The sequence below is a fragment of the Tinamus guttatus genome, unplaced genomic scaffold, assembly GCF_059628265.1.
Source record: "Tinamus guttatus ecotype Peru unplaced genomic scaffold, ASM5962826v1 Tinamus_guttatus_pri_ptg000197l, whole genome shotgun sequence".
In the NCBI taxonomy this organism is placed as follows: Eukaryota; Metazoa; Chordata; class Aves; order Tinamiformes; family Tinamidae; genus Tinamus; species Tinamus guttatus.
In genome coordinates, this window is record NW_028288731.1 from 4,344,243 (window position 1) to 4,371,470 (window position 27,228).

Here is a 27,228-nt window from a genome sequence, read left to right on the forward strand (position 1 = left end):
GTGTGCACACATGCTGTGGCTTCGCTGTATCATCATTTTGGAACTGTTCTGCATTTTATCAAGTAACCTATTCCTGTTCAAAGGATGGTTTTGCATGCTGCCATTAATTCATTAAAACAGTTATAAGAAACAGGCTGCCCACGGATCACTGGGAGTCTGCAGATTATTTTAAAAGGTTTACAAAATTTTACCAAGGAAAGCAAGATGGTCAAAAGGTTTTAAAGGCGCTGTAAAAGGATGGACCCTTATTTGCAAGTTCAAAATCCAGAGGAATAATTAGCACTACATTAGCACTTTCTATGTAATATAAGATAGGGGGATTCTAATTCCTTCAAACAATAGTGAGCAGTTTCTCCTGATTCCTTTGTTTCTGTGACATTTCAGTGACACGATGGATCTTGGGAGCAGAGGAAGGATCCACTGCAACATGAGACTCACGTGCTCTCTGCTGATCATGGGAGCGTTCTGTGTGGTGGCACCTTCCCTCTGCCAGAGCCACATCGATCCGCTGGCTCTTGGGCGAGCAGACCCTCAGTGCTGGGAATCCTCCTCATCTGTCTTGCTGGAAATGAGGAAGCCTCGCATTTCTGACTCTGTCAGTGGCTTTTGGGACTTCATGATTTTCCTGAAATCCTCAGAGAACTTGAAGCATGGGGCTCTGTTCTGGGACCTGGCTCAGCTCTTCTGGGATATCTATGTGGACTGTGTGCTCTCCAGAACCCACGGCCTGGGCAGAAGGCAGCTGGCAGAAGCTGAACAGAAGATCACTACTCTGCATTCTCAGTTCACACGGAAAAAACAAGGTTACTGCTCCTTTAATACACATCTCTTAGGCAATAACTAGAGGCTAACGGGAAAGAAAAGGGATCCAAGCTTGTTTTGACATGTGTTAATAGCATGGAGGCAATTGACAGGGCTGCATAAAGAAACACCATCTAGTAGAGAACTATGTTTATGTCCAAAATTATTTCAGGAAGAATTTAACCTCCAAATTACGTGACCTCCAGTGATAACTTTTAAGTTCACAAGGCATGGGGAAGTGTAGGGGCAGGGAAAGACAGTGCAGGACAGGAGGATGCAACCAAACAAATGGCAAGTGAGTAACTGAACATAAAGAGATGTTCTGCCAGAGCAGCGTTTTGCCACAGCTGTGCAGGGCTAGGCTAGATGAGCCCTTCTCATTCTGAGGAGCGCACAGCCCCACGAGCCGTCGCGCTGGTGCTGCTGGGGAGGACAGCAGTCTGGCAGCAGAGGGGTAAGAATGAGTTTACTTCTAGTAGTCGACTGCTAGATATTTCTTCCTATTTCCATACTGGTAACTAGGTCCAACGGATAATGGAAACAAGTCTAGGGCTCAGGAGCATGCAGGCTTTCAGATACCACTGTGGGGACAGCCACATGCCTTAACCACAAACCTTGCATTATGGGTTCAGTAGAAACATAAGGTTCAATACAAGGGATAGAGAGGTCCTTATCCCCATAACCTTATAGTGTGTCCTAGCTGGAAGGAGAGTTGTGCATTGGGGTCAGCCCCCTCAAACTCAAGAGGGAGAGCAACTCCCAAACAGGCCCAGTTTCAAACCTGTGAATGAAGCCACAACTACCTGCTTTTTAAAAGCAAGCAGTAGATCCTATTCTGTCCTTCGAAGAGCCTGAGTGAACCACACAGCTCTGAGGAGATCTCTGCTGTATTGAGCCATGCTGAGAGAAGGTAGCTCAGACCCCCTTTTGGGATCCAAAGTGGCCTTGGACATCACAAATTGCTCAGTCCTGGCAAGACTGCTGCACTTTGAAGCACAAGCAGAGCGCAGCTTAAACACCTGCGGCATCAGTAGTACCAAAACCTGACATACCCACCAGGCTAAAGCACCAGATTAATTACTGTTGTCAAGACTGCAGCTTTGAATGTCATTGCCTATCTTCCCTCTAAGCCTTTTGCTTACCTTTGGCTCTTCATACCTATGTCACACTGTGAGGTTTTCTTATATAATCAGCTTTTGGCTAAGACACTGATTAAGTCTGATATTTTCTGAAGAACAAGTTACATGTTTTGGGCAGAGTTGTTTACTCCCATACAGAGGGATGGGAGTAAACCACTACTCAATATGCACAATTTAAGAGCAACAAGGATTTTCCCCACTCTTCCCTATTCTTTTGTGAGCTGTAATCAGTTTATCAGGTTTCTCTGTACAATTGATTAACATTAGTTAGTAGTAGTCAGCTTACAGCAGTGACAGATTAAATTCCATTTTTTTGGACAAGCCATCTAACCTCTCATCCAAGCCTCCCAGTTTCTTAGCAAAACCAGTTGTTCTAATCTTTGTAACTTTGACCCTACTGCCTTGATTAGTCACTGGAAGCTGGCAAATCCATCATTAACAATTGCAGATAGAGATCTCAGGCTAGCAAACAATGAGGAATTGAATTACTGCTTCTACTCTGGGCGTGCTTTCTCAGCCCAAATAGCAGCACTGCTGGCATTGAAATGACCCTATGTACTTCCTCCCATGTCTACATGGGCAGATAAAACAGCCTGCTGAAACTGTTTGTAAAACAGTCAAACAACAATGGTAGTTTCCCTCCCTCCTCGTTCCTTACACTCCCATTTTTGCATCTGTTGAGAACACCTTTGTTGCTCTACACTGAGGTTTGGGGGTTTTATTCCTCCCAAATACTCACATCAATTCAATCTTGCGATACTATGTGCCATTAGGAAAAAAAAAAAAAAAAGAGCATTCTGTAAGTTGTGTTCATAGTAATACCTTAAACAGATCATTGAAAAGAAAAGGCATGACAGAGATCTCAACCTGATGCAGAAACATCCAGGTGTTATTCTTATAAACTCAGATTTCAGAATGAAAGTACTGACCACACAATATATGAAAGCAGTCTCTAGAACTGTGCTTTTCTAGCAAACACAAATAACAAAGAGTCAGGAAAAAAGAAAAAAAAAACACACTAGTGAAGTCCTTGGTGAAGCTTGGAGATGGTGCTAAACACAGCCCCACCATCACATCTAACAGGCACCTTCATGGTTTTTCACTTTATCCACCTGGGAAACGGGATCAAGAGACTGAGTTCACCAAGACAGTGGTAGAAGTAATCCGGATTTACAGCACCAGAAGCTGTTTTCTGAGTCACTCAAGTCCTGCTAGGCTTGAAGTTATGAACAGGTCTGAAGACACTCTTGAAGTTCTATCACAATCCATTAAAAACAAAACAAAACAAAAAAACAGAAGACTGAAGAAATACTGCTGATTTAATTATCTGAAAAAAAGTCTCCCTCCATTGAAGTCTTATTTAACCCAACAGCATTACAACTTGATATCTCCAAATATCTTGCAGAGAAGTGCTAGTCAGCTCCACACTGATTGCAAAGAGGCAGGTGAGGAGAGTCCCTTACAGTTATCTGACCAAGCTGTCTTTTACTCAAAGACAGCTTAACAAAATCCAGCCACTCATGAAAAAACAAATTTCACAAAAGCATTCCTCATATAATACAACACTGAAGCTAAATGTACTAGAACTATTATAACTCTTTACAAAGCCAAGACAAGGACTTGAAAATCACAAGGGAAAAGCAAAGCAAGCAAAAGCAAAAACAGCTTTGGTACTCACCACAAATCCTGAAGAGCAGCCGTACAAGAAGACCCTCCTCAGCCCCCAGTGCAGCACAACCTTGCAGTGAACCTTTAGGAATACAAATGCCTAAGGGTTTCTTGTCTGCCTTCTCCTCCTGGCCCTGCAGGGTGGTCACAGCTGTGCACCCTCCCCTCGCAGGTGCAAATCCCCTAGCAGGTCCTTGGGCTCAGATCAGTCCTCGTACAGGCCCCTCTTGCTGCCCTGACTCTGCAGGGTACCTGGCAGGGCACAGGGACGAAGGCTGCTGCATCGGGCATGTGAGCAGGGACTGGGTTAAACAGCTACTTTTTCAGAAAGCAAATGTGATTGAAAAAAACACAACCAATTAAGTGTTTTTTGGAGATCACTGCATATAAATTATCCTATAATCCTTGAAATATGCCACTGTTTTAAGATATCTGTTTTAAGATAATTCTCATCTGCTGTGGAAGGAGTTTGATGACAAGCCTGTGAGTTGATAAGACCATAACATGGCTCTGGGAGATGAGTGTCCTGGCTCTGCTGCTTACAAATAGAGAATGTTTATATGACAGAAAAGGTCTGTGCTGGGTGGGGAGTCAAAGTAATTCAAAGTAATTTGTCAATGATGGGCAACTTGCAAGTAGAGGGATATGGCTATTGCCAAAATAAAGAGTTTTTTAGACAATAACACTTAGTTACTGCTGATAAAACGAGGAAAGTAGAAGCTAAAAATAGAGAAAATATCACAATGGCAAAGTGAGCACTCAGCTGCTCTTTGTTGTTTGGAAATCGATAACTTATGTATTTTCATGTCACTTTTCAGGGACATTTTCTCATATTCAGCGAATGGCAATTCTGAAGAAGAAAGATGTATTTGAAGATTTAATAAGTATCCATGTGCAAAAGAGTAGATCTACATTACTTGGAAGAGTCACTGGGGATCTAGGCAAAAAGAGGAAATAACACACTTGCTTTAAGGTTTTTATCTGTATTTTTCTTAACTATTTGTTTAGTTTTTGCATTTTAATCCTCATGGATGTTACTTTATATGGTGGAAGAAAGCTTATAACTATGAGCACTGTATCTCTGATTAACTTTGTTTTCTTGGACCCGTGATTTATTTTTTTAACTGCCTATGAATTCAGTCTCTTTAATAAACTGCAAACAACAGCAGTTGGCCACTTTAATGCGTACATATGTGAAGCATTTTTGTAATGCTTACGAATTACTAAAACTCACTGTATTTTGGGTGCTGAAATGGAAACAACTGATTATTCAATAAGATGCAGACAAGCTGAGCAGGAAGTTGCTAAAAACCTTCACTGACTCCAGAATAGGATTAGAGTTGAGGTCAGGATGTGTTATTTTATCTACAGGTGCATGTTTGCACAAAGCAAATGTTGCTGGAAGACATTATCCTACCAAAGAAAGCTGGCACATATTTTTTATATTAAAAATATTTTCAGTCTTCCAGCAAAAATAAGAAAAAAAATCTTAACAAGTGTTATCAGACACTCTGATGTTTGCCTCCACATTCCATTTTTGTAGTAATTTGCAGCAAAGCTAACATTTCCCAAAACTTTTTAGTTTTGAAAAATGTTACAGTGTTACATGTTGTCATTGGAAGTGGTTAATCAAAAGAATCTTCTTGACATCACTTGAATTTCCTCTATTATTGTTTGCAAACTTTCTGTTTTTATTGTTTAAACTTCTATTGATAACTCTAAAAGGGAATTTGCTATTAATTCAGCAACGTACCTTTGGACAATCAATACTTGAGGCTTTGAAATAAAGTATTTCCAACTGCCTGACTGGATGAACACAACTATAAAACCAAACTGTTCAGGGAAAATACGTTTAGTTGCTCATTCCCATTATCCTTCCCTGAGCCCAGGGCAATATTTGGGTGTTCGTATATCCATATTCTTGTGACCTCAACACTAAGTGTTCTCTGGGCTCTTCATCCTTCCATTACTTTGGTTTTTTACTCTCTTCACCTTTCCTTTGCAAATTACTTGTTCACTTCCACTTCCATACAATTGTCTGTTATTTGTAGTTCTTGGATATTTGCATTATGCATAATTAAGGCTTCCTGTGACCAAAAATAGCAGAAAGAACCACGAACGTTCATTATCATCACTACCTGTGTAAGGCCTTTCAAAGAGGTGGATGAAGCGCTAATAGAAAAAAATATGTTTTCTAGTCATTTTAATACACATCAAAGAGTCCATTTATCTCAGTGATTATAATTAATTCTAAAAAAATACCAGGAAATTCTAAGTGGAAAACTGTTTTGCTGAACAGCTTTTCTTAAACACTGCATTTTCATTTGCCTTTTCAATCACATTGGCCTAACCCTGCTTCATTATAGATAAAGCTAAGTTTCAAAATACACAATTTACCTGACTACCGAAATATTTTGCTTTCACACATTTGGTTTTTTTTCTTAGTCGTTACAAACAAAATCATGTTATAAATAAGAGTCCCTTCTCTCTTAATAAACTGCTCTTTTTCGGTGCATTCAACTAAAACACTTAAGAGTATATAAAATGTTCTTGAACCAGGCTTGCTTTTGAGCCCACATCCGCATGCTCATTCACTATTTTTTGTGTACCTCCTCCAGAACAGCAATAGCAAGTAGCTGATCTATATTTTCATCACTGAAGTGGTACTGAATCATTTATATTTCTCAGATCTTTAAAACACTTTTGTGCACTACCAGAATAAATGTCTTGCTTGTTGCTGCCATCAGTAAGGGATACAGCACAATTCCTAGCAAAGATTACATCAAACTTCAGAACTGCTATCGTCAAAACAATGCCCATCCTATGATCCTCTCTATCATGGCATGTTATACCCGTGCATCTCACTGAAATCACTGAAGTGGTGATTGTTGTAAGGAATATGCAGTCAACAGGAAACGATAAAAGGAAATCAATGAGCGCATTATTTTTCTTCTAAGAATGTGCAAAATTCCCTCTAAGGCCTACTGGTATCCATTATCATAAGAAATGAAGCTAGGTTCTAGCAGGGATGGATCGAGGCCATATGTGATGGTGCTTTTGTCTCGTTTCCTTTCTCTTCAAATCTCAGACTAATTCTCTGCTGATGCCTAGTAGAAACTTTGCAGTTGACTTCCGCAAGAGTGTCTGTTAGCTAAAGCCAATCACCTATTTACAAACTTTCACACGGTTTGTGTTTACTTACATATACATACTGTATGTGAGTAAGCATTTTTGATACTCCTAGAGTTTTAGAAAACAGTGCTAGCAAGCAAAGATAAATATTCCAGTGATTTACATGCTGCAAGTAACTTTATATTCTTATCATAAATTCTGTACTTACAAATAGATTTATCGATAATGGAAGAGCCCTTTAAAGCAGTCAAATTCCTTCATCTGTTCAGAGCATATTTTCCTTTAAATATGAATTCAAATGTTTGCAAAAACGTGAACTTTTACATATTGAGAAGACTGACAGCTAAGAATTCATTCCTTCCATTCTGTCGATGAAAAGACATGACAGATGATACATCACTGAAACTAGTTCACTGAAGCGATCTCTTAAGTAAAAAATATATGTTCCTGAAACACCAAGCATTACCGGCTATAAAGCAGTCAGAGTTTAGGGGACAGGAAGTTGTGTAAACCGATGTAGCATTAGTGAAGACACCCTGAAATTTATCAGCTGACCCTACATCTTCTGCAAGTGAGCTGGAAACCACCAGTTAGAAAGGAAAATCCTGCTCTAACATCAGATTATAGTCCCTGGTGAAGTCACTAAAGGCAGAACTCTGCCATTACAGTGCAACATCTGAGAAACTTCAGAATCTGACATCAATTACCTTCAATATTTCTGGGAGACTGCAAGGTGAATGCCAATTTCCATCACTTCCAAACTGGCAAAGTTACTTGGTTGACAAAGTCAGCAAAGGCCTGCAAACATGTTCAGCTGTAGAGAAGAACACCTGCTTCAATGCAGAGTCTTGAGCTAAAGTGGAAAGGAGATTTTAGGACTCTCCTTTGGATTCCCCAGGAGCCTTGAAAACCTCTTTATAAAACTCCGAATTAAGATAGCTATACAGGAACTGCAGCTTTGTCTGTCATCTCATTATATCCTCATTATCAAAAGTGAGGCATCCAGAGTGCTGACCAAAGCTCTGCTGCTGTAAGAACATCGATTACAAACGGGTTTTGGTACTGCTGGGAGTCTGACTGGGACTAGTCATAGCTACAGGCCTTCGTGCGGCCCCCCGGGGCCTCCATGTGCATGGGGCCGGCGGGGCCCTACGGGCCTTTGTGCGACCCCCAGGCCCTCCGTGCACACGGGGCCAAGGGGGCGCCGTGGACCTTCGTGGGGTGCTCCTTGGTCTCTGAGTACACCGGGCTGAGGTGTCCAACGGGCCTTCCTGCGTCCCTCCGGGGCCACCGTGCGTGCATGGCTGTGAGGGCCCCAAGGCCTCTGTGAACACATGGGTTTCCATTTGGAAATCCTGTCTTTAATCTTATCTCATTGAATGATAAATCATAGTAACTTAAGGAAAGATTTCTTGACAGTGAGGGTGACGGAGCTCTGGAACAGGCTGCCCAGAGAGTTTGTGGAGTCTCCTTCTCTGGAGATCTTCAAACCCGCTTGGACGCAGTCCTGTGCCCCGTGCTCTAGGTGACCCTGTGTGTGCAGGGGGGTTGGACTAGATGACCTCTAAAGGTCCATTCCAGCCTTAAGGATTCTATGATTTTCAGAGTCATCTACCAAAGAGAGAGAGGAAATGGTGATAGTATTTTCTCCCTTCAAGGCTCCAAGAGGTTTCATAGCCTCAGTAAAAAAAAAAAATAAATAAACAACCTTTCCCTTTTTCCAACTGTTCTCTCCCAGTTGTTGTCTTTGTCCCTATGTGTGGTGGTGATAACAGCAGCTGCAGAGATTTGAAGCAGAGGAAAGGATCCAAAGCAGTATCCAAAGGGCCAGTTACAGAATGGGGATCATTCCCTGGGCTCTGGTGTTTTGATACTACAGAAGACACTTTAATTTCTAGAACATACCTTAGATGAGATAGCATTTAAACTCTAAAGTTACTGTATCACCCTGATGACTGCGGGCATTCCTTGCTAATTAAAATGTGACTGATGAATGCTGATCGCACACTTATAGAAGTTTCTGGGTTTTTTATGTGTGTTTTTTATTTTTGTGTTTTTTTTTCTAATATTTTTTTTTTTTAAGGAAGAAAGTGACTATGAGTGATCTTTTTGCAAATGGATCTGGACAACACCATTATGCCAGAAGAGGTCTATCTATTTGTATACCACATTTTTGCTGCCAGATCCTGGAATGAGCAGATGCTGGATAAAGCTTGCAGACTCATCCTTGAAGAAATTGCTCTTAGCTTAGCTTGGGGCGAGAAAGCCAACTATAAGAAAACTCTGATAGTCAGTTTCTTTTACAGATTTTTCCTGGAAGCATTTATGTCTTTGAAGATGATGGTAATGATGATGGTAAATGAGTTCTCCATGTTTGTTTTTTTGTGCAACCAAATGGTGCAAGGTTTTTGTTACATGTTGATGGTAGAGATTTGTTGAATGTACTTTGCTGTCTGACAAATGTTATCTTTAGGGTGCAGAAGTACAGAATGTGAGCACCTAACTCACATTCATAGAGGTTCAGATGCCCGTTTAACTTTTAGGTGTTCAAATATCTTTCCCTTTGACATTGATCTGTGTGGGGTTTTTTGTTTGTTTGTGTGTTTCTTTTTTAAAAAAGCTATGTTAATATAGTTATATATCAGTACTGATCTCTGAGGCTCAAGGGAAAACAGCCACGTCTGTCTCTTCAAATCCTAAATAGCCAGGATACAATAATGTTTTTGGTAACTTTGTGTTAAAGCAACCATCCTTCTAGTATGAGATGTTGACTAAGAGGGAAGAACTCAATGCAGTACACTGGTGCAGTATTTTCTGACTGTGACATTTATTTTTTTCCTCAAATCTGTTCTTCTGAGGAATAACATGCCTTTTGCCCTTCTCTCGTGTTTGTATATTAACTCTAGCTTTTTGCTTTGAATTACCATTACCAGGAGTGATTCTGTGTCAGTTTTGATCAGACTGCAGGGCAAAGCTCCTGGGACTCATACTGTTTCATGTTGTTTACTTAAGCATATTAGCTGAATGCAATACATTTTTAAAGATTATTTAGAAAAGTTCATAACTCCATTTTATAAATCTTGTTTTGGAGCCTTTCTGACTAGTAGAAGACCTGAAGGAATTTTCTACGTGAAAAGATCACATTTTGCCATTTTGATTGTTAGCTTTTTTAATTTGAATATGAGTTTTAATAGTAATTCAACTGCTTTTCAGGACCCTTGCCACTGTGCTGGCATGCCTATGGAAGACGGCAGTGTCCTACAAGATTTCCAAACCAAAACACCACAGAACATCCAAATATACCAGGCAAATGATGTTATTGTAAGATGGCTTTATACTTTATAAAACTTTTGGTAAAATTTCAGAATTCAAAGGGACCCTTACTTTGAAGCTCAGATACAAGTTTTTCAAAGGATTGAAGGCAACAGGCCACAATAAAACTATTTAATTCTTGATTTTTATCTGTATCTAAATCATAAAAATCTGTTCTGTAAAAAATACACTCATGGGTATATTAAAAAGTTATTCTAAAAAGTGTGAAAGGGGGAAATAAGCATAACAAATGCCATTTTAGCCTTCTTAAATTTGTTATATCTGAATTTTCAGCCCAACTGGAAAAATTTTACAAGTAAATTTTGAAGACTGAGAAGTCCAGCTCTATAGATATCACTGTAGTATTATTTCAAAAAATACTTTTCCTAGCCCTTAAGAGAGCGCTTAGCTCTTCATAGAGATTTAGGAATCAAGATAGAAGTGTTTGATGGATGCTTGTGCAAATTAACAAGAGTGCTAAGGAGAACTCAGCAGTAGAGGACAGCAGAGACCAAGTCTTGGATTTTCTCTTGGCAGTGCTATACCTTGTGAGTAGCTCTTAGTGGTAAGCATGTCCTGGGAGACTTTTTGATATCCTTAATAAAGACACAAAAATCTCAAGCTTATGAAAACTTGAATAAAATTCAGATGAAATCAAGGAAAATATTTTTTGTTTCAATTTTATTTTTAAAAATAATTTTTTGCTATAAACTATTTCAAATTTAAGTCATTATCCCCAACTTCCTTTAGAGTTACCTTCAAAGAAAAGATGCTGGACACTTGTAAAAGGGGCCAGCATGAAAGGAACTAGTTCTTTGTGACCGTGAACAATTGTTCAGATCAGCTGGCACTGAGCAAGAGAAATTATTAAAAATGCAGAAAATCAGTTTTGTCCCTTATCTTTTTCAAAACTTATTCCTCAATTTTTTACTCAGGCTGTTACTAAGCTTAGTAATCACTGTAAGTAGCTCAAAATGTAACACTGGACACTGTTAAAATACAGAGCTGCTTTGTAGTACTGCTGTATTTTGATGTACACTCTGTCACTCTGTCACTCTGTCATCAGGATAAGGAGGAGGTAAAAGTCTCTTATTTCCCTCTGAACAAAGTGCCATGTCCCACTAACGCAGGCATGAGAAAATCCCAATGGAATGCTGAGGATCCTCAATTCCCAATAGCTTCCATAAAAGTGGGAGCAATCAGCACCCTGCACAGTCTGTCTGCTGAGCGAAAGAGCAAACCTGATAGCTGCCGGGGAGACCTCTGCTCTAAGCAAAAATTGACAAACTCTGACATAGCTCTAGCCATGGTGCACAGAACTGACAGCATTTCAGAGCAAAAATCTAGAGGTTTGTGTTCAAAGCCTGTTGTTCAGTTCTTCTGTCATTTCCATTACTTTTACCACCGATAGCTGGGAAGCATGAAGAATTTTGTCTTTAAGAAAATGGTGAATAATGGAAATTTGAAACAAGAGCATTCCTGACACATGTAGATTAGATTATTGAAAACCAGATGGTCTTATTTTACTTTAAAAAATAATTAAAAGTAACTTCATGATTTTGTTAATTAATGGAAGTAATGGAAAGTATGTTTTAATACCTTTTACTTTTGTTCACTGCTTCTCACAGTGTTTATTTTTCACTATTGTCTCTGGCCCTTTCACATTCTCCATGGTTCTGATTTTGAAGGCAGACAGCACTGAGTGTTTGTTGTTATCTTTTGTTTTTAAACTTACATGAGGGGAAAAATTCTTTTAAGCTGAAAATCTTGCTAGCATCTATGGAACTCTCTTGCAAAAAGGTTCTTTTTGCAAAACCTAAATGTTACATCTAGTTTGAGCTGAGAAAGGGTCTTGGTAACAAAAAGAAGATAGAAATTGTTTTTACAGGAGATAGTAGCTGCAAGTTTAGGCGTTCCAACCAACAGGATCATGTGTCATGTCAAACGAGTTGGTGGAGGTTTTGGTGGGAAGCTCCTGGAAGGTGGATTACTGGCAACAGTTGCTACAGTGGCCATAAACAAGTAAGTATGTGTTTGGAAGTATTGGGCTACAAGGAGAAAACTGGGTGGCCAAGTTTTGCAGCTAAAATGCTTTCTCCTTTCCCCAAGTCACTAGCAAAATCCAGACTATTCACATTTGGTAAAGTTGTCCACTAGATTTTTTTGTTGTTGTTATTCATTTTATTTTGTTTTGCTACACTGTTTTAAGATGATCTAGACTCAGATTGATGAGACCAGAAGAAATTAAGATTAGTATAAGCCAGAAATAATCTTGAAATGGTTGACCATTATCAAACACCAACCTCTGAGACTGAAGCATTGTGTGTACATTGAAAATATTACTTTATTAATCGAAGGCTATATTTAAGTCTTTCGAATTTAGTCTAAATATATACTTACATGCATTGCTAGACCTGGATTCATGAGCAAACCCATTAATAACTTATCTAATTCTGTCTGAAATTGTCACTTTTGTTGATTTAGAACCAACAGAGCAGTTTGTCTTGTTCTGAGTTGAGGGGGTGATATATTAATCATTGGAGGCTGACATCCTTTTATTGGTAAATACGAAGTTAGTGCTACAAGTATTCACTGCAAAAATACCTGCCCATGGTCTACGAATGAGATTAATACTCATGGTTAATACTTGCTCTATTAGTGAAAATAATTATAATCAATTCAAATCTAAAATGAAACCAGTAGCCAGGAAACCAAGAGATAAAATTGCTGTACAAACTTTCTTTACACTTGTTTCTATCTCTGCACTTTTGGATTCCCCTTAGTGCAAATCCTTTTCCTTCTTTTTTTCTGGGAACTGGAAACCAAATGTTGTTACTAGTTCAAACATCTGCACAGATTTATTTTAAGCCCTCCATATGTTCACGTTCAACCAAAAGAGTTGGTAGCTTTTCTTGGAAACAGTGTCATACAGGAAAACTCATCCTATGGAGGAAGCTAATCTGTTTTCTGCTCATGTGCTGTTATCAGTCTTAACAGTTTATTACAGCAAGCTCTGTCTTTTTTTTCATCTACACTGTGTAGGTAAACAAAGAAGGGTTGTACAAGCTGCCTCCCTAGAGTTGCAAATAAACTGTATCTCTTGATAAATACTCAAGAACTATCATTAGTAGCAACAGGTGAAAAGAGAGATGTGAAATAGAAATAGCATTTCTTCATTTAAAAGAAAGAAATAAAGAAAATGTTATACTCTGTCTGCCAGACATCATTCTTACAGTCAGTGAGGCTTGACTTTGTCTACAGGGAACATTGCTAAGTGACCCCAAATGCTTCTCAGTCATCTGTTAGGCAGCACACAGGGACATGGGGCTTCCCATGGGGCTTCTTCATCTGACATGGGGCTCATGTTGCTTGTTGTACGCTGCACCTATACAGATCATAGATGGCAGATGGGGAAGCCCTTTACTCTCTTGCCTTTCTACAGTTTCAGTGAATTGTACTGGGAAATGAATAGCACAGGATAGCTCTGATTATGTGGCTCACATTCATTTGCAAAAAGTCCAAGCACTGAAAAATGAAGGGATAACAAAATCTAAGAAGGTTGTGTTGATCTGGTGTAGGTTGGCTTCATGAATGATGGTAGGATTGTAGCTGTGGCTGCCCAATTTTACATTAATGGAGGATGCACCCCTGATGAATCTGTCCTGGTAAGGACTTTCTAAACTCACAAATCTTACAATATGAAGGAATCAACTCTGTGCTTTCACTTTTCATCCATCATCTCCATACATTGTACATTTCTCACCAGTCCAATTATTAATTTTCTTTCCTTCTTTCTTTTTCTTTCTCTCTTTCTTTTTTCTTTTTTCTTCCCTTCCCTTCCCTTCCCTTCCCTTCCCTTCCCTTCCCTTCTCTTCTCTTTGCTGCTGCTCTAGTTCATGCTTATACTGATGGGTCTGTGCTTCTAATGCACAGTGGAATTGAAATGAGACAAGTGTATTCATACAAAAATGATACAGGTTCTAGAGAACAAATATTACCTTGTGCTTTATTTATCATGCAGATAAACAATGGGAAGGTTTTATTCTTGGTTACGGTGGCAGCTGAAGCAAAACACACAGAATAACTTCTTTAATCAGCACAGTTACTATTTTTTGCATCTATAGTGTTAGGAAGCAAAGGTGTTTTCATTAAGATTAAGAGACAACAGGAAAAGAAAACAGGTTATTTAACTTTTATTATTAAGCGGTTCATGGAGATGCTTTTTACAAATGAGGTCTTTTGTGTCTGACCCCTCATAACTCATAAAAAAGAGAGCTAATCTCCAGATTAGTATGCAAGCTAAAGAGAGCCCCTCTACTCAGCCCTGGTGAGGCCGCATCTGGAGTACTGTGTCCAGTTCTGGGCTCCACAGTACAAGAGGGATGTGGAGCTGCTGGAGAGAGTCCAGCGCAGGGCCACAAGGATGATCAGGGGCCTGGAACATCTGCCCTATGAGGAGAGGCTGAGGGAGCTGGGCCTGTTCAGCCTGGAGAAGAGAAGGCTGAGAGGGGATCTAATCAGTGTATGTAAGTACCTCAAGGGAGGGAGTGCAGAGGACGGGGATGGTCTCTTTTCAGTGGTGGCCACTGATAGGACTAGAGGAAATGGCCGGAAACTGAAACATCAAAAATTCCATAGGAACTTAAGGAAAAATTTCTTAACAGTGAGGGTGACAGAGCACTGGAACAGGCTGCCCAGAGAGGTTGTGGAGTCTCCTTCTCTGGAGATCTTCAAACCTGCTTGGATGCAGTCCTGTGCCACGTGCTCTAGGTGTCCCTGCGTATGCAGGGGGGTTGGACTAGATGATCTCTAGAGGTCCCTTCCAACCCTAAGCATTCTATGATTCTATGATTCTATGATGAGGTTATCGTCTTGGTTTAATGAATGATTGAGACATAGCTATAAAGAGATTTACCATTTCCATGAGCCCTTTGGATCTGGGCCTGCATGTTTTGCATTAAGTCTTACAAGAAGTTCTTACAGGAAGTCATCAACAAAATCAGGTACTTAACTCTGTACTGACAGACTCAGCAGAATGGTTACAGCTGGAGGTTGGTAAAGTACTTGGAGAAGCTACAGGGGAGCTGTTGGAGTGTTTGGAATATTCCTGGAACACACGAGGATGTTCTTCTTCCTGAAACAGGTTGCTAGCCTGGAGCTGAATATCCTCATGTTATGTATTCACTTTTGAGAAACAAGCACAACAACTATTCCTAATGCCTGTGCCTCAGCGGGATCTGCAGGGACAGATGTCAGTGGAACGGCTATGAAGGTAAAGAGCAGGATTTAGTTTAACACAACTCCTAATATCCTGTGGTAGTTAATGCCTGCCAAAATTTAAGAATTAGAGATCTCACAGAAAACACGTTTGGGATCAAAAATAATACCACTGGAGATTGCCAAGGAGAAACATCATTTTTTGACAGTTTCTCAGTAATGGTACTTGTAAGTGTTCAGATATAATCCAAACCTTCCTCAGAAGGCTTAGATGTTTGACTAAATCCTTGTTTCATCTAACAGAAATGATTAATTTGTCCTCTACTAATCCTATATCTTGTCCCTGTTCTAAATTTACTGATTCAGGCTGATTCCGGTCCTTACAATTTAAGTCTTAATAAGGTTTTTGTTTATGTAGTGAAAATAACACCTCCTACCATGCTCTTTCAAACTCAGAACACAGTGAGACACATATTACATTTTAAATACCACCTAAGACATATCAAATAAGTATTAAATAGTACCAAATATATATTTGTTAATGTTGTATTCTTTTCTTCCAATTTCTCTCCTGATCAGGATGCTTGCTAAACTCTTCTGAAATGCCTACAGCGTACCATCAACCATAACCCAAAGGCACCTGGAATGCCTGGGTAAGAGTTGTGAATCATATGGGATATGGTTGTGACCTGCAGCGACTGTGATATTGGTATTGTAGTCTGTTGCTTTTCTCAGTCTAATAAAACTAAGACCTGCAGGAACAGGCTGATTCAGCATGTAGATGCTTGATCTTGGTATGTGACAAACAACACTCAGGTCACTTCTGTTGGTGGGTTGTGATCTGTAAAATTACGTTTGAAATTGCTGAAGTTTTTATTATACAGAAAATAACTGCTCGTGTGACCCACTCTGGATTACCTGCAGACAAGCTGTTGTAAAATGTATGCCAGGTTTTATCTGTATAGTTAGTCTTCCTATCTGGCTATAGGTTCTTTATTTTTATTACCAAATCCATAATAATAATAAAAAAGCTTTCTCAGCCTTTTTCCTTCTATCTATCTTCTATATGCAGTGTATTATATAACTGCAAGAAGGTATTAGGAATCCTTGTTTCCATGGTTCTGGTCTATAGTTATATAATAATCACCTTTGGAATAGGATAATACAGAAATAGTGCTAAAACTGTTCATAGAAATAGATTTGCCCACTCAAAACTGCAATCGAGTTTTAGGACTAGTAACTGAGTGTTCTTAACTGTAAACTTTCTGCATATATCTGCCATTTTTAGCAACATGTGTTATCAAGGTATGGCATGGAATCCAGCTGTACGCGTTCAGATGTTGGAGAGCCTGTTCCTTATTCTGTTTAGTCAATACTCATTTACAGCTGAATGAAAATGATAATCTCTGCCAGGAGGCATTTACAGATCTAGTACATCCACAGTGGTGGTTCTCACAGTATTAAATACCATAACAACTGTGAAATTTTAAATTTGGAATTATTTATTCTCATCGATACACTTGATATTAGAATATGTGTGGTGTCTTGATAACTGACATCTATATATGCAAAGATACACATAAAATACACATCTACTCTAACAGGTAAAAATTAATTTGGATATTTCAGGCACACTCAAAATATTAGGAGCAATAGCTGACCAAAGAAATAACATTAATCCACATAAGGAGATAATCTTACATCTTGCAAAGTCAGCAAATAGCAATTAACTAAAAGTAATTTTAAAAGATGTCCTGATTTGTAATATAAGCAAATCTGACATGAGAGTCAATCAGGAGGGAATAGATTTGGATCCCCATACTATCATTTATAAGCCGCTGGCATAAGAACACTGCAAAGAGCATTTATCTTGTCAGCTGTGGTGTCTGCACATAAGGTCGTGCAGATCTCTCCCAGTGATTTATCAACCAGATCTGTTCAGCTGAGAGACACCCATTTCTTTTGAACTGAACAGGAAAATCAAGCAAGGCCTTTTCTGACTCCAGCAATAAAGATTTTGCAGGAATAATGTTATTGACAAGTCTATTCATTACTGCATTACCAAAAAGAATCCAGATTGCTCCTCCAAAGGTGGCTTAGTGCCCAAGTATTAGGCCCCATGTGCAGCTAAACATTGTGCCTCAGTTGGTCTACATATCTCTACCAGTTTGTTATGGTTTATTTTTTTTAATAAATACATTTCTACTGTGTAACTTTCTGAATCACTGACCTATTACAAACACTACTGTATTCAACAGATTAAAGAAGCTTTTGAACAGAGTGTGAGACTTTCAGCTACTGGCTACTTTAGGTAACATATTTTTGTCTCTTAAACATGCATGGGCTATAAAGGATAAACTGATTTCTGAAGATATCCCATGCAGTGCATAGGAGATCTTGTCCATTGGGGTGTGTTTTTGTTTTAATTGCTCATCTTATGTTTTATGTAATTGCTTAATATTTGGAGATTTGTAGTGCATAGTGTAGTGCTCATTCAAGTGCTCATTCATGGCTGGCCTGAATGTGTGGATTAAGTTTTTTTTTTTCCCACCAGAGGTTACAATGAAAATAAGAATTGGGAGAAAGAGAAAGGGCAGCCTTTCACATATTTTCTTTATGGAGCTGCCTGTCCAGAGGTTGAAATTAACTGCTTAACAGGAGATCACAAAGTAGAAATTAGTATCTCATAAGTTTTGGCAGTAAAATAAATGCAGTTTCACTGGACTTGCTTGCATTACTGATGCTTCAACAGCCGTAAATTCTGCATTAATAAATTACCTGTGTTCACACGACTGTAAAAATATCAGCAACATGAATGAAAATTGCAGGTAGAGCAGAATGAAAGCTGTGCACAATTAATCAGCTTCTTGTACTTCTGTGTTAATGCTGCATTGGTTCATCTTTCTGGTTATGGCAGACAGTTACAGCAGAGCTTCCTACTCTGTTTCCAGTCTCTTGACCATCTAGATAGCTACATATCATAATCCTCTGACTTTGCACACACCATCTGCTGGACATAGAACTGACTTCTGTGAGAGTTTTCTCTGGCTAAAAATCCGATGGAATTGACACAAGCCCATTTTACTTATAATGGACTATTGGAGATTACTTTAAATTGTGTATCTGGAGGGGCCTCTCTTTGTCAAATATTATCTCAGTGAACACCAGTAGTAGTCCATAGTGTGTTCTAATGCCTCTATTCCATGCATCTCTTCCTGTAATATACACTTGAGTTTTATTGACAGAATGGCAGAACAACCATTCTTACAGACTTGGGATGCAGCATAAATCCAGCTGTGGATATAGGACAGGTATGTGCCAAGAAGTTTGTGCTGTCTTATTTCTGTTAGGCAGATGAGGCTTTTATCTGAAGTGAATATTACTTTATATATTTAGAGAATACTAATTTCCTTACTAGATAATGTTATAGATCATATTATTAAGTCCTTGACTAGTAGTTTGGCCCCTTTTGAGTCAGTTTCAAAGTTCCTATAGATGTCAATGAAGCTTGAATTTTATCCATCTCTCTTGTCAATCTTAATATTTTATATATATATAAGTGTGTGTGTGTGTGTGTGTATATATCTATATCTGTAATTTATGTATGTGCCCATGATCTGCTACATTTAAATATTGCTTTTGATCTACAGTCTCCAATTTCTCCTATTACATGAGCTGCCTTCCCATCTGGAAGGAAACAGGTTCTTTTCATGCAAGTTGGTCTACAGATCTCACCACTTGATCAGGAATGCACTTTTCACTGCCTGGTGTAAGAGAGGAGAGGGAAACTTTTTTGCATCATGTTAGCATGACTAACCAAAAGGTTCAGGAATTCCACTAGTCAAACATGAAAGAAAACGGTCTTCTAATAGTTGATAATATGGATCAGTTCTTGCCTAAATTGTACCTGTTTTACCAAGTATGAGAAAATAAGTTATGTTTCTCCTCTTATAAAGATCAAAGGTGCCTTTGTCCAAGGCGTTGGATTTTACACAATGGAGGAATTAAAGTGCTCTCCAGAAGGAGTCCTCTATACACGGGGTCCAGATCAGCATAAAATCCCTGCTGTTTTTGTGATATTCCAGAACAGTTCAGTGTTTCCCTGCTGTCATCTTCCCAAAATCCTTATGCCATCTGTGCATCCAAGATAAGTAGACCATCACAGGGCAGGTTCTCTAATCTCAGGACAGTTTGGGAAGCTAGTTGAATGGTAATAAGCAGTTACTCTTCTTCTTTTTTTTTTTTTCTTTTAGATGACAAATGATGGATCTGCCTTCTGCAGTCCTTGGGCCATTTCTGTGTGAATGCCAAATGAAAGATTTCACAAAGATCTGAATGGAATACAGTGGAAACTACTGTACACACTGCCTCAATACACAATAATCAACACACAGATAAAATGGCATTTTTCTCATTTCCAGAAATATATGCTTCAGCTACAAAAAGAAAGTATATTTATATCTTCTATCATTTATCCTCATTCTGTCTCCACTGTATTCACTACAGTACTTTAAATGCACTACACTACTGCATTTAATTGCTACAAACATACCTGCACTTGAAGCATATGTACTCTACAAGAAGGATCTGCCAAATAGAATAGCTTTGTTGCACTGCAGCCCAGAAAAGACCAGCTCAAATGCAGCTGCAGGAGAATAAAGTGAAGATGAATTATGAAGGTATGTTAGATACCTGACTGATATTTGCTAAGCTTTAACAACTTGATATGTTTTTTTGTTTTTGTTTCTTTGGAAGATTTCAGCTAATTTACTAATACAGATCTGAGTCTTGCAGTGGAGTGTATGCGAAATCGTTTTGTCTGTTGAAGGATCAGAACCCTGCTCATTGGATTCAGTCCATTTTTCGTTACAAAGGTGACCAATTTGTAGTAAAACTGTTCTTGATTCCTCGCCACAGACATCTTTGTGATAATAACATACAAGAATCAGTTCTAATTATCTTTCCCTGTACCAGGAGTTAGCCCAGAGCCTCTGAACTTTAATGGAAAAATTTACATGGAGTTCAGTGTGCTTTGAATAGGAACCTGGACAAAACTGTCTCTGGAAGGGATTCTTGAGCAATGTTGTTAACAAAGACTACTTCCACTTCATTGTAAGTGTTACCTGATTACCTTGATAAAAATCTGTACATATACTAAACATATACTGTTGGGTTTTTTTAGACTGAGCCTCATTAGGCTGTCTTCTGCCTTTTAGGTACTGCATGGAAGCTAGAATTATCAGCAAATAAACATATATGACACTGTGACTTCATGAGCTATGAAATAAGGTTAGGAGTGACAAGTAGTGAAGACTTTTTGTTACTTTTAAAAATGTTAGAAATTTACCTACTCAAGGAGCTAGATAAACAAGAGGTTTAAGGCTCTATAGGCTCTAGCTATCCAGTGGTAGCTATCGACACATTCATGTTCACCACACAGAAATGCCCACACTTAGATGAACTTTGCCTCCTAGTTTTATTTCCAAGAGAAGTGTTTATGTAACTACTCACCCTCAGCACTTCTGCTCTAAGAGAAACTTAAACTCGTAATGTAAGAAGTATAAGAATCCCAGTGTGTAGATGGGTGCTGCCATGGGGAGCACAGCAGTGTCATGGCTGGTGGGACCTATTACAGTTTTTGCTTACAAAACCTGGTCGCTGAATAGTCCTAACTGCTTGCATTGTGGTAGGGCTCTGATGTGCGTTAGAGGCTAAAGTGCAAAAGAAGCAGCATACCTTTTAAGAATTGCTTCCTTTGATTCTAAGGAGGCACAATAAAAGATGCAGGATTGAATATTTGTCTTGCAAAGCCAGATGGGCTCACTTATTAAATGAAGTAAAAAGAGACATTTGTTGTAATGTATAAAAATGGTAAATGAAACAGACGTACAAAAGTACAAAAGTTTTAAATAACAATAAAGGCTAGCTGTGATAAAGCATTTTGGAACTAATGGCCTTGTTTCCTGGATCCAAATCAAGAATAATTGATAAGAATCTAGAATCCCAACCAGTATTTGAGATTCCAAGCTCTAAATATCTAGCATATCTGTAGTATGGTCATCTCCTGATAGCATCCAGAGCAGACAGGCTGGTAAGGTGGGAGGGCCTAGAGAGAGGCAGTAGGAAATGTTAAATGCGTGTGTAGTAGCAATCTTCATTCTGATAAAGTGTGGTCACTGAGCAGGAAAAAAATCTAGTTAGTTCAGGTTAGTAAAAGGCTAAATGAGAAGCATGGCTCCATACTTTGCCATTTGACACCCCCAAAAAAATGAGCATTGCTGCCCATTCTTGGTTCTAGCTTTAGACATTCTTACATATTCTACATTCATCAGTTACTGGATAACACAAAAATCATTTGAATTATTTGCTACATGAAGGGCACCGGGTGGTGTGGAAAGTTCTCCTGCTTCAATTAGTTCATTGCCTGGTATTTTGGGTACCCTATCAGCATGAAGGTGATTAGGGTTTTAATCCCTCCTCCATGAGGAGATTGAAGTGCCTGTTGGAGTAGGGTGAGGGAGTAGCTAGATTGCAGCGTTACTGCGTGAAAATCTACTAATTGTTCGGTAACTGCATAGCCCATGCTGGCTCCTCCCTACCTTCATTTGATGCTACGTCTGAAAATAAATTCTGCGGGATATTAAGCAACCTCAGCTGCCCTTAATGAGTGTATAGTGTTTCATTAATTTCCTAGTGCTGTGTACTGCTTTATTTCTTCAGATTTTAGTGCCACAGCATGGCTTCCCCCCAAGAATCAGATGAGCTTGTCTTTTTTGTGAATGGCAGGAAGGTAAGTTTTTAAAAGTGCATTTTTGGTAGGAACTGCTTCAGTGGTTTATTTTTATATAAAAAACAGGAAAGCTGTTAATTTGGAGCAGCAGTTCATTCACAGGTAATCAGCTCTTGTCTAGGATCTTCCTTACAGCATCCTTCCTTTCTGCCAAATTGGACTCATGGATTATTCCTAGCTTTGCCTTGTGCCTTTATTGTGAATATGAATACTGGATTGCTTTATAGTTTCAGTTCAAGTTAATTTTAAATTTGTCTTAAGACTTTTTATTGAAATTGAATCACAACTAAAATTTCCTTTGAAAACCTTAGGACTTTCAGTTAAATGAGGAGGAGTAATTTCTCTGAAATTTCAAAATCTTAGCTGTGTAACTTAACATTAAGGGGCTCACACTAGCTCAGTATTTTCTAGGAACAAATAAAGATCAAAAAATGTATGTAGCTTCAGTGACTTTATCATCCTTTATATCACAGAATTATTTTAGATTTATAGTTAGTTTAGCTATTTATTAAAACCTCATACTAACGTGTTTCTAAAATCAGTGTAGTGGGAGTAATTAGATCACCAGTAAAAGAATAAGATGCAAATAAAATTGACTTTTTCTCTGTTCTTGATGTCAAGACCTCATATTTCATTTTCTATGACATTTTGTCACCTTTTGCTTCTTTCCAGTTCAAATGAATAAGAATTCCTATTAAGAAACCAGCCAAATTTAATTAAAAAATCTGAAAAGGAGTTTTATCTCTCTCAAAAAAGCTTGATATGTAGTTTTCTAGAGCTTTTTTGTAGTTGTTCAGTCAATGTTTTTTTTACTATACAGACAGCATACTGCCTTTTTTTTAACATATCTGATTCTAGATGAATTAAGGAAAAAGTGGTTTTGTCTGTTGTATTTTACTTGCTATTACTTGATAAGCTGTGCTTAAAGGCAGAAAAAATAAGATTTTTAAGGCAAATGGTGCTATCTTATTTTTTGTATAGCAGTATTATGTATTATTGTTGTTGTTTAGCTGATAGCCAATATATTTGCTACTTCTTCATTGTAGGTGAAAATGCTCCAAAGACCTGAACTTTGCAATTAACCTTCCTTGTAGTTGCATTCCTTGTAATGCAATTTCCTCTGTTCTGTGGTAAACATTTTACTGCAGTTCTATTAATCCCTCAATGCCACAAAACAACCTGCGGTTATTTCACTTAGCAGTTCCAAACAAATTCCTGGGTTTTTCTCATGTGTTCTTATGTCTCAGTTATATGTCTATAAATAAGTTGGAGCACGCTGCTGGTGTAGCTGAACAGCCTTCCTTCTGCTGTGATGGGTTTTACCTGTTTACAAGCCTGTGGTATCTTGTCTCCAGCGTGTCCAGGCTTACTGATGGCAGAGCAACATTCCTGAGATAAGGTAAGGCTAAGGCAAACTCCACTCAGACACAGAAGAACTCCACTACATTGAAAACATATTTAATTAAACGTGTTCCTTGCTCTTTTCATATACTGCACTAAGATTTTCCTCTGTTTTTATGTTGCTTAGTCTATGCAAAGGAAAGGGTTAACAGGTTAAAGGGGAAAGGATTGAAGGGTTAAAGGGAAAGGGTTAGCTGAACTTCAAGAAAATAAAAATACACAGAGTTTTCTCACAGACAAGTCCATTGCTTTAAAATTAAGGGTCTGATTCTATTTTACAATCCCAAGAATTGCAACTAACACTATTATGAATCAATAAATAATCTAGCCCAATAAGTCTCTTCTTTCTTTCTTACCCTGTTTTTACTTTTTCTACAATGTTTTTACTAGTTTCTTTTTCAGTTCTCTGAATAAACCTTTATTTCTATTACTTTAAAAGGATATATTTGTCGATTACTGCCAAACGTGTTCAGATTGTGATCAAGAAACAGGATCCTGATGCTCTGGATTAAAAAGTGATATGCTTGTACAATCGCAGCATTTCAACACCATAATTAATCCTTGTGGGAAGATGCTAACTCTCTGTGCTGTAATCTCTCTTTTTAAAAGTATTTGTATATTTTTTTCCATACCATAGGTAACAGAGAAGCAGGCAGATCCTGAAGAATTGCTCCTGTTTTATCTAAGAAAGAGGCGTATCCGTTTTTTGAGCTTTGTCTTAGAGTTCTGTAATTCTAGTTAAATGCTATAGTACAATACTATAATTGGGGATTATTTGTTTCACTTTTCTTTGGAAATCAGTGTAAACAGAGCAGTAAGTAGTAGTAAGGCAACTCATCCTGTATTTATCCTTGGAAGAACAATACAGTGCTGTATGTGCATTTTTTGTGCTGCACGAGTGTAACTGTTCTAAGCCCTGCCTGAATGGTCCTTTACAGCTCTCCAAACCCACTTAAAAACTTTTCAGTGCATTTATGAGGACTATAGTATTAAAGAAATCAATATGGAACTACTCCCACGTTAAAACATTTTAGGCCCCCGTCCCTCAAAGAATTCTACATAAGCTTATCTTTATTTTTTGTCACTTGAGGCTGTTCAGGGGGCAGGTTCATAACTGGTGTCATAGCAATATTGACTTCAGTGGCAATTATCTGAGCTAAGAAACAGCCATGCAGGCTATAAAATTAAGCAAGTGGTTTAGCTTTATAGCTGAGAGCCTTCCATAATGGAAGCAAAACAGAATTAAAGGTGAGGATTAATTGAGGAAGTATTGTAATAGAAATACTTTATTAGCTGTAGTAAAAATATTTTATTAGTTGTAGTAATGGTTGCATTGCATTGTCCAAGCGTTCAGTAGAATAAGCAACTCTAATAGTAAAGCACCGGATGGTTAACTTACATATTGACACTAGCGGCAATGCACAAGTGGATAAAAATTTCTTTAACCGTATCCTTTCCAGTCTGTCTCTCAGGAACAAAATATGGCTGTGGAATAGGAGGTTGTGGTGCCTGCACTGTGATGATATCCACATACGACCCAGTTGCCAAGCAGATACGGTATCCTCACACTGATATTTGGAACCAGTAAATTACTCTTTCCAAAATGCTCAGATTCACTGGGAAATATACAGTTTATTTGCATTTAGATGAATTTCTAAGGCATGTAGTACATATTTAAAAGCCCTAACCTGTAGCCTTCCTCCATATAGGAGATTACAAAGCTGGCCTCATTATTATACAGTAACAAATCGTCATTTCCTCTCTTCAATCTTTGCAAAAATAAAACTCTAGAGAGCCAATATTTTAAAATTGGAATGTATGTAATTTGAGATTTCAGCAGCCCTTTTAGCATCTGCCTCTGTTTCTTGAGGAAAGCTGTGCAGTAAAGCTTTGTCAGGTCTGACCATAGGCTTTGAGTTTTAATGAAATACATGATACTATATATATTTTTTCTAATTAGTCCTATGCTTCTTTATTTAGGAAAGCTTTTTGCTTAAAGCCTATTTAAAAAAAAAATACCAGCTGTAGGAGCAGGATGCACACTGTCGCAGACAAAGTGCAGGATTCTGTGTGCCTGCAGCTCCTTTTCCCATTCTCCCTTTGTTCAATGTAAACATTTATAGATTAGATGGAGTATATACCCTCTGTATCCTCCTCCATGACCCCACACATGAATGCTATTTAACAGTACATTTCTCCTTTATACCTCAAAGGCATCATCCTACCAATTCCTGCCTGCGACCCATCTGCTCACTGCACAGGGCTGCTGTCACCACAGCGGAAGGGGTTGGAAGCACTAAAACCAGGATTCATCCAATTCAGGTGAGAGCACACCTGGACTGTGTAGAGCAGAGAGCTAATGGCATTTTTCCAATTTCTGTCTAATGAAGCTGGGATCTGTGAGAACACGCAGGGAGTCTGCACAATGAGGAGTCTCTGAAGGGATTCTAGGGAGTCTGGATTTTGTTTTCTTTTTAGATAAGTGTAGAACAGGTGTTTCTTATAGAGATATAGAAAGGGCAATATGGAATGTGGATGGAGTTTGTTCTAATATACTGCCATGCCGGGGCCATATCACAGTCTGCACAACACAAGAATATCCCTACCTCACCATATGGGATGCCAGCTTTCAGAGAGGGAAGGGAAAAAGCAACAGCATCAGTCTGTTCCATTTAGTGCACCAGAACGACATCTGGTCAGCTCATTAAGAACAGCCTGTTGCATGTGCTGCAGTAAGGGATGAGTGATTTCAGGTGGCAACTAGATTAACAGGTATTAAATTAGACACAAGTATTCCCTATGTGACAGAGATTTCCCTTGAATTAGATCAGCTCTGTATTTCTGCAAATGTAGGCTGTTCTTGAAAGCACAGTCTGACTACATAGATTTAAATATATTTTTTAAACATCCTCTCTTTTCCGAAAACTGTTTTCAAAGAGACTTGACTCTGGAAGTAGTCTCCTCTGAAGCTCTGACTGATGAGATATTCTGGATTTTGACCTTAATGGCTGGAAATATTTACAGTGTGGGTAGATATCTAAACAGAAAATAGGACATTATTCGCACAATAAGGGTTAAAGTTATGAGGGTATTATTATGAGGCAGTGTTGTCTTTCAGATGACAGCACTCATAGTGGTTTTTTCAGGAATGTTCATGATGGAATAGCCAAAATGCTGCTCCTGACCTATAGCCTGTAGGTGACATACCTGAAGATTCAGGCACCCAGTGAAGCTATACACTGGAATCAGGACTTCTTTCTTTTTTTCTTTTTTCCTTTTTTTTCTCCTCTTTCCTTCTAGGAAAGGCTGGCAAAATGCCACAGCTCCTAGTGTGGCTTCTGCACCCCGGGAATGGTGATGTCCATTTATTCTTTACTGAGAAATCATCCAAAACCTTCCATGGAACAGATCATTTCTGCTCTGGATGGTAAGTTTCAGATAGCAAGTTGCAAGAAGTATAATAAAGGGATAAAGCCTGATTGCTGAGGTCATGGTTTGACTCAAAGAACAGTAGATGATATTTCAAAATGGACTCTAAGGACATCTCAAATCCATAAAAAGGCAGTTCAGACTGGAGATTTCAGATGGTGTGCTTGGTAGCAATTAGCACTGGCTAAATATTTCTGAAAATCTCTGCATTTAGGCCAGGTTGCTTTCACATCTATCCTACAGCAGCCTCAATAGAATGCAATATGACATGAACGTTACCAGGAAAAAGTAGGCTCTTTCTACCTGCAGTGTAAGTACTCACCCATCAACAGTGTGAAG

The 27,228-nt window shown here is 38.6% G+C and overlaps 1 protein-coding gene, 1 long non-coding RNA gene and 1 pseudogene across 3 annotated transcripts in view; all 3 read left to right on the forward strand.

Annotated features, from left to right (window-relative positions):
• The first annotated feature begins 391 nt into the window (after positions 1 to 391).
• On the forward strand, positions 392 to 4,566 carry FAM237A (family with sequence similarity 237 member A). Its single transcript, XM_010211882.2, has 2 exons — positions 392 to 803; positions 4,427 to 4,566. The coding sequence occupies exons 1-2, from the start codon at positions 392 to 394 to the stop codon at positions 4,564 to 4,566; spliced, it is 552 nt and encodes a 183-aa protein (XP_010210184.2).
• An 11,329-nt stretch (positions 4,567 to 15,895) lies between these two features.
• Positions 15,896 to 18,035, forward strand: LOC148594810 (uncharacterized). The gene is made up of 3 exons (XR_015913308.1): positions 15,896 to 15,922; positions 17,528 to 17,580; positions 17,824 to 18,035. It is a non-coding gene; the product is annotated as an uncharacterized LOC148594810 (long non-coding RNA).
• Positions 18,036 to 22,005: 3,970 nt separating this feature from the next.
• LOC104565871 (aldehyde oxidase 2-like) overlaps positions 22,006 to 27,228 on the forward strand; it is a 53,758-nt pseudogene continuing 48,535 nt past the window's right edge. Inside the window, exons 1-5 of the transcript XR_015913309.1 lie at positions 22,006 to 22,059; positions 24,098 to 24,155; positions 24,921 to 25,017; positions 25,674 to 25,782; positions 26,761 to 26,887. The product of XR_015913309.1 is annotated as an aldehyde oxidase 2-like (transcript). The remainder of the gene's footprint in view (positions 22,060 to 24,097; positions 24,156 to 24,920; positions 25,018 to 25,673; positions 25,783 to 26,760; positions 26,888 to 27,228) is intronic.

Coding starts and splice junctions, on each gene's coding strand:
- FAM237A (XM_010211882.2), top strand. CDS start 392: ATGGATCTTGGGAGCAGAGGAAGGATCCACTGCAACATGAGACTCACG. Junction 804..4,426: donor GTTCACACGGAAAAAACAAG/GTTACTGCTCCT, acceptor GTCACTTTTCAG/GGACATTTTCTCATATTCAG.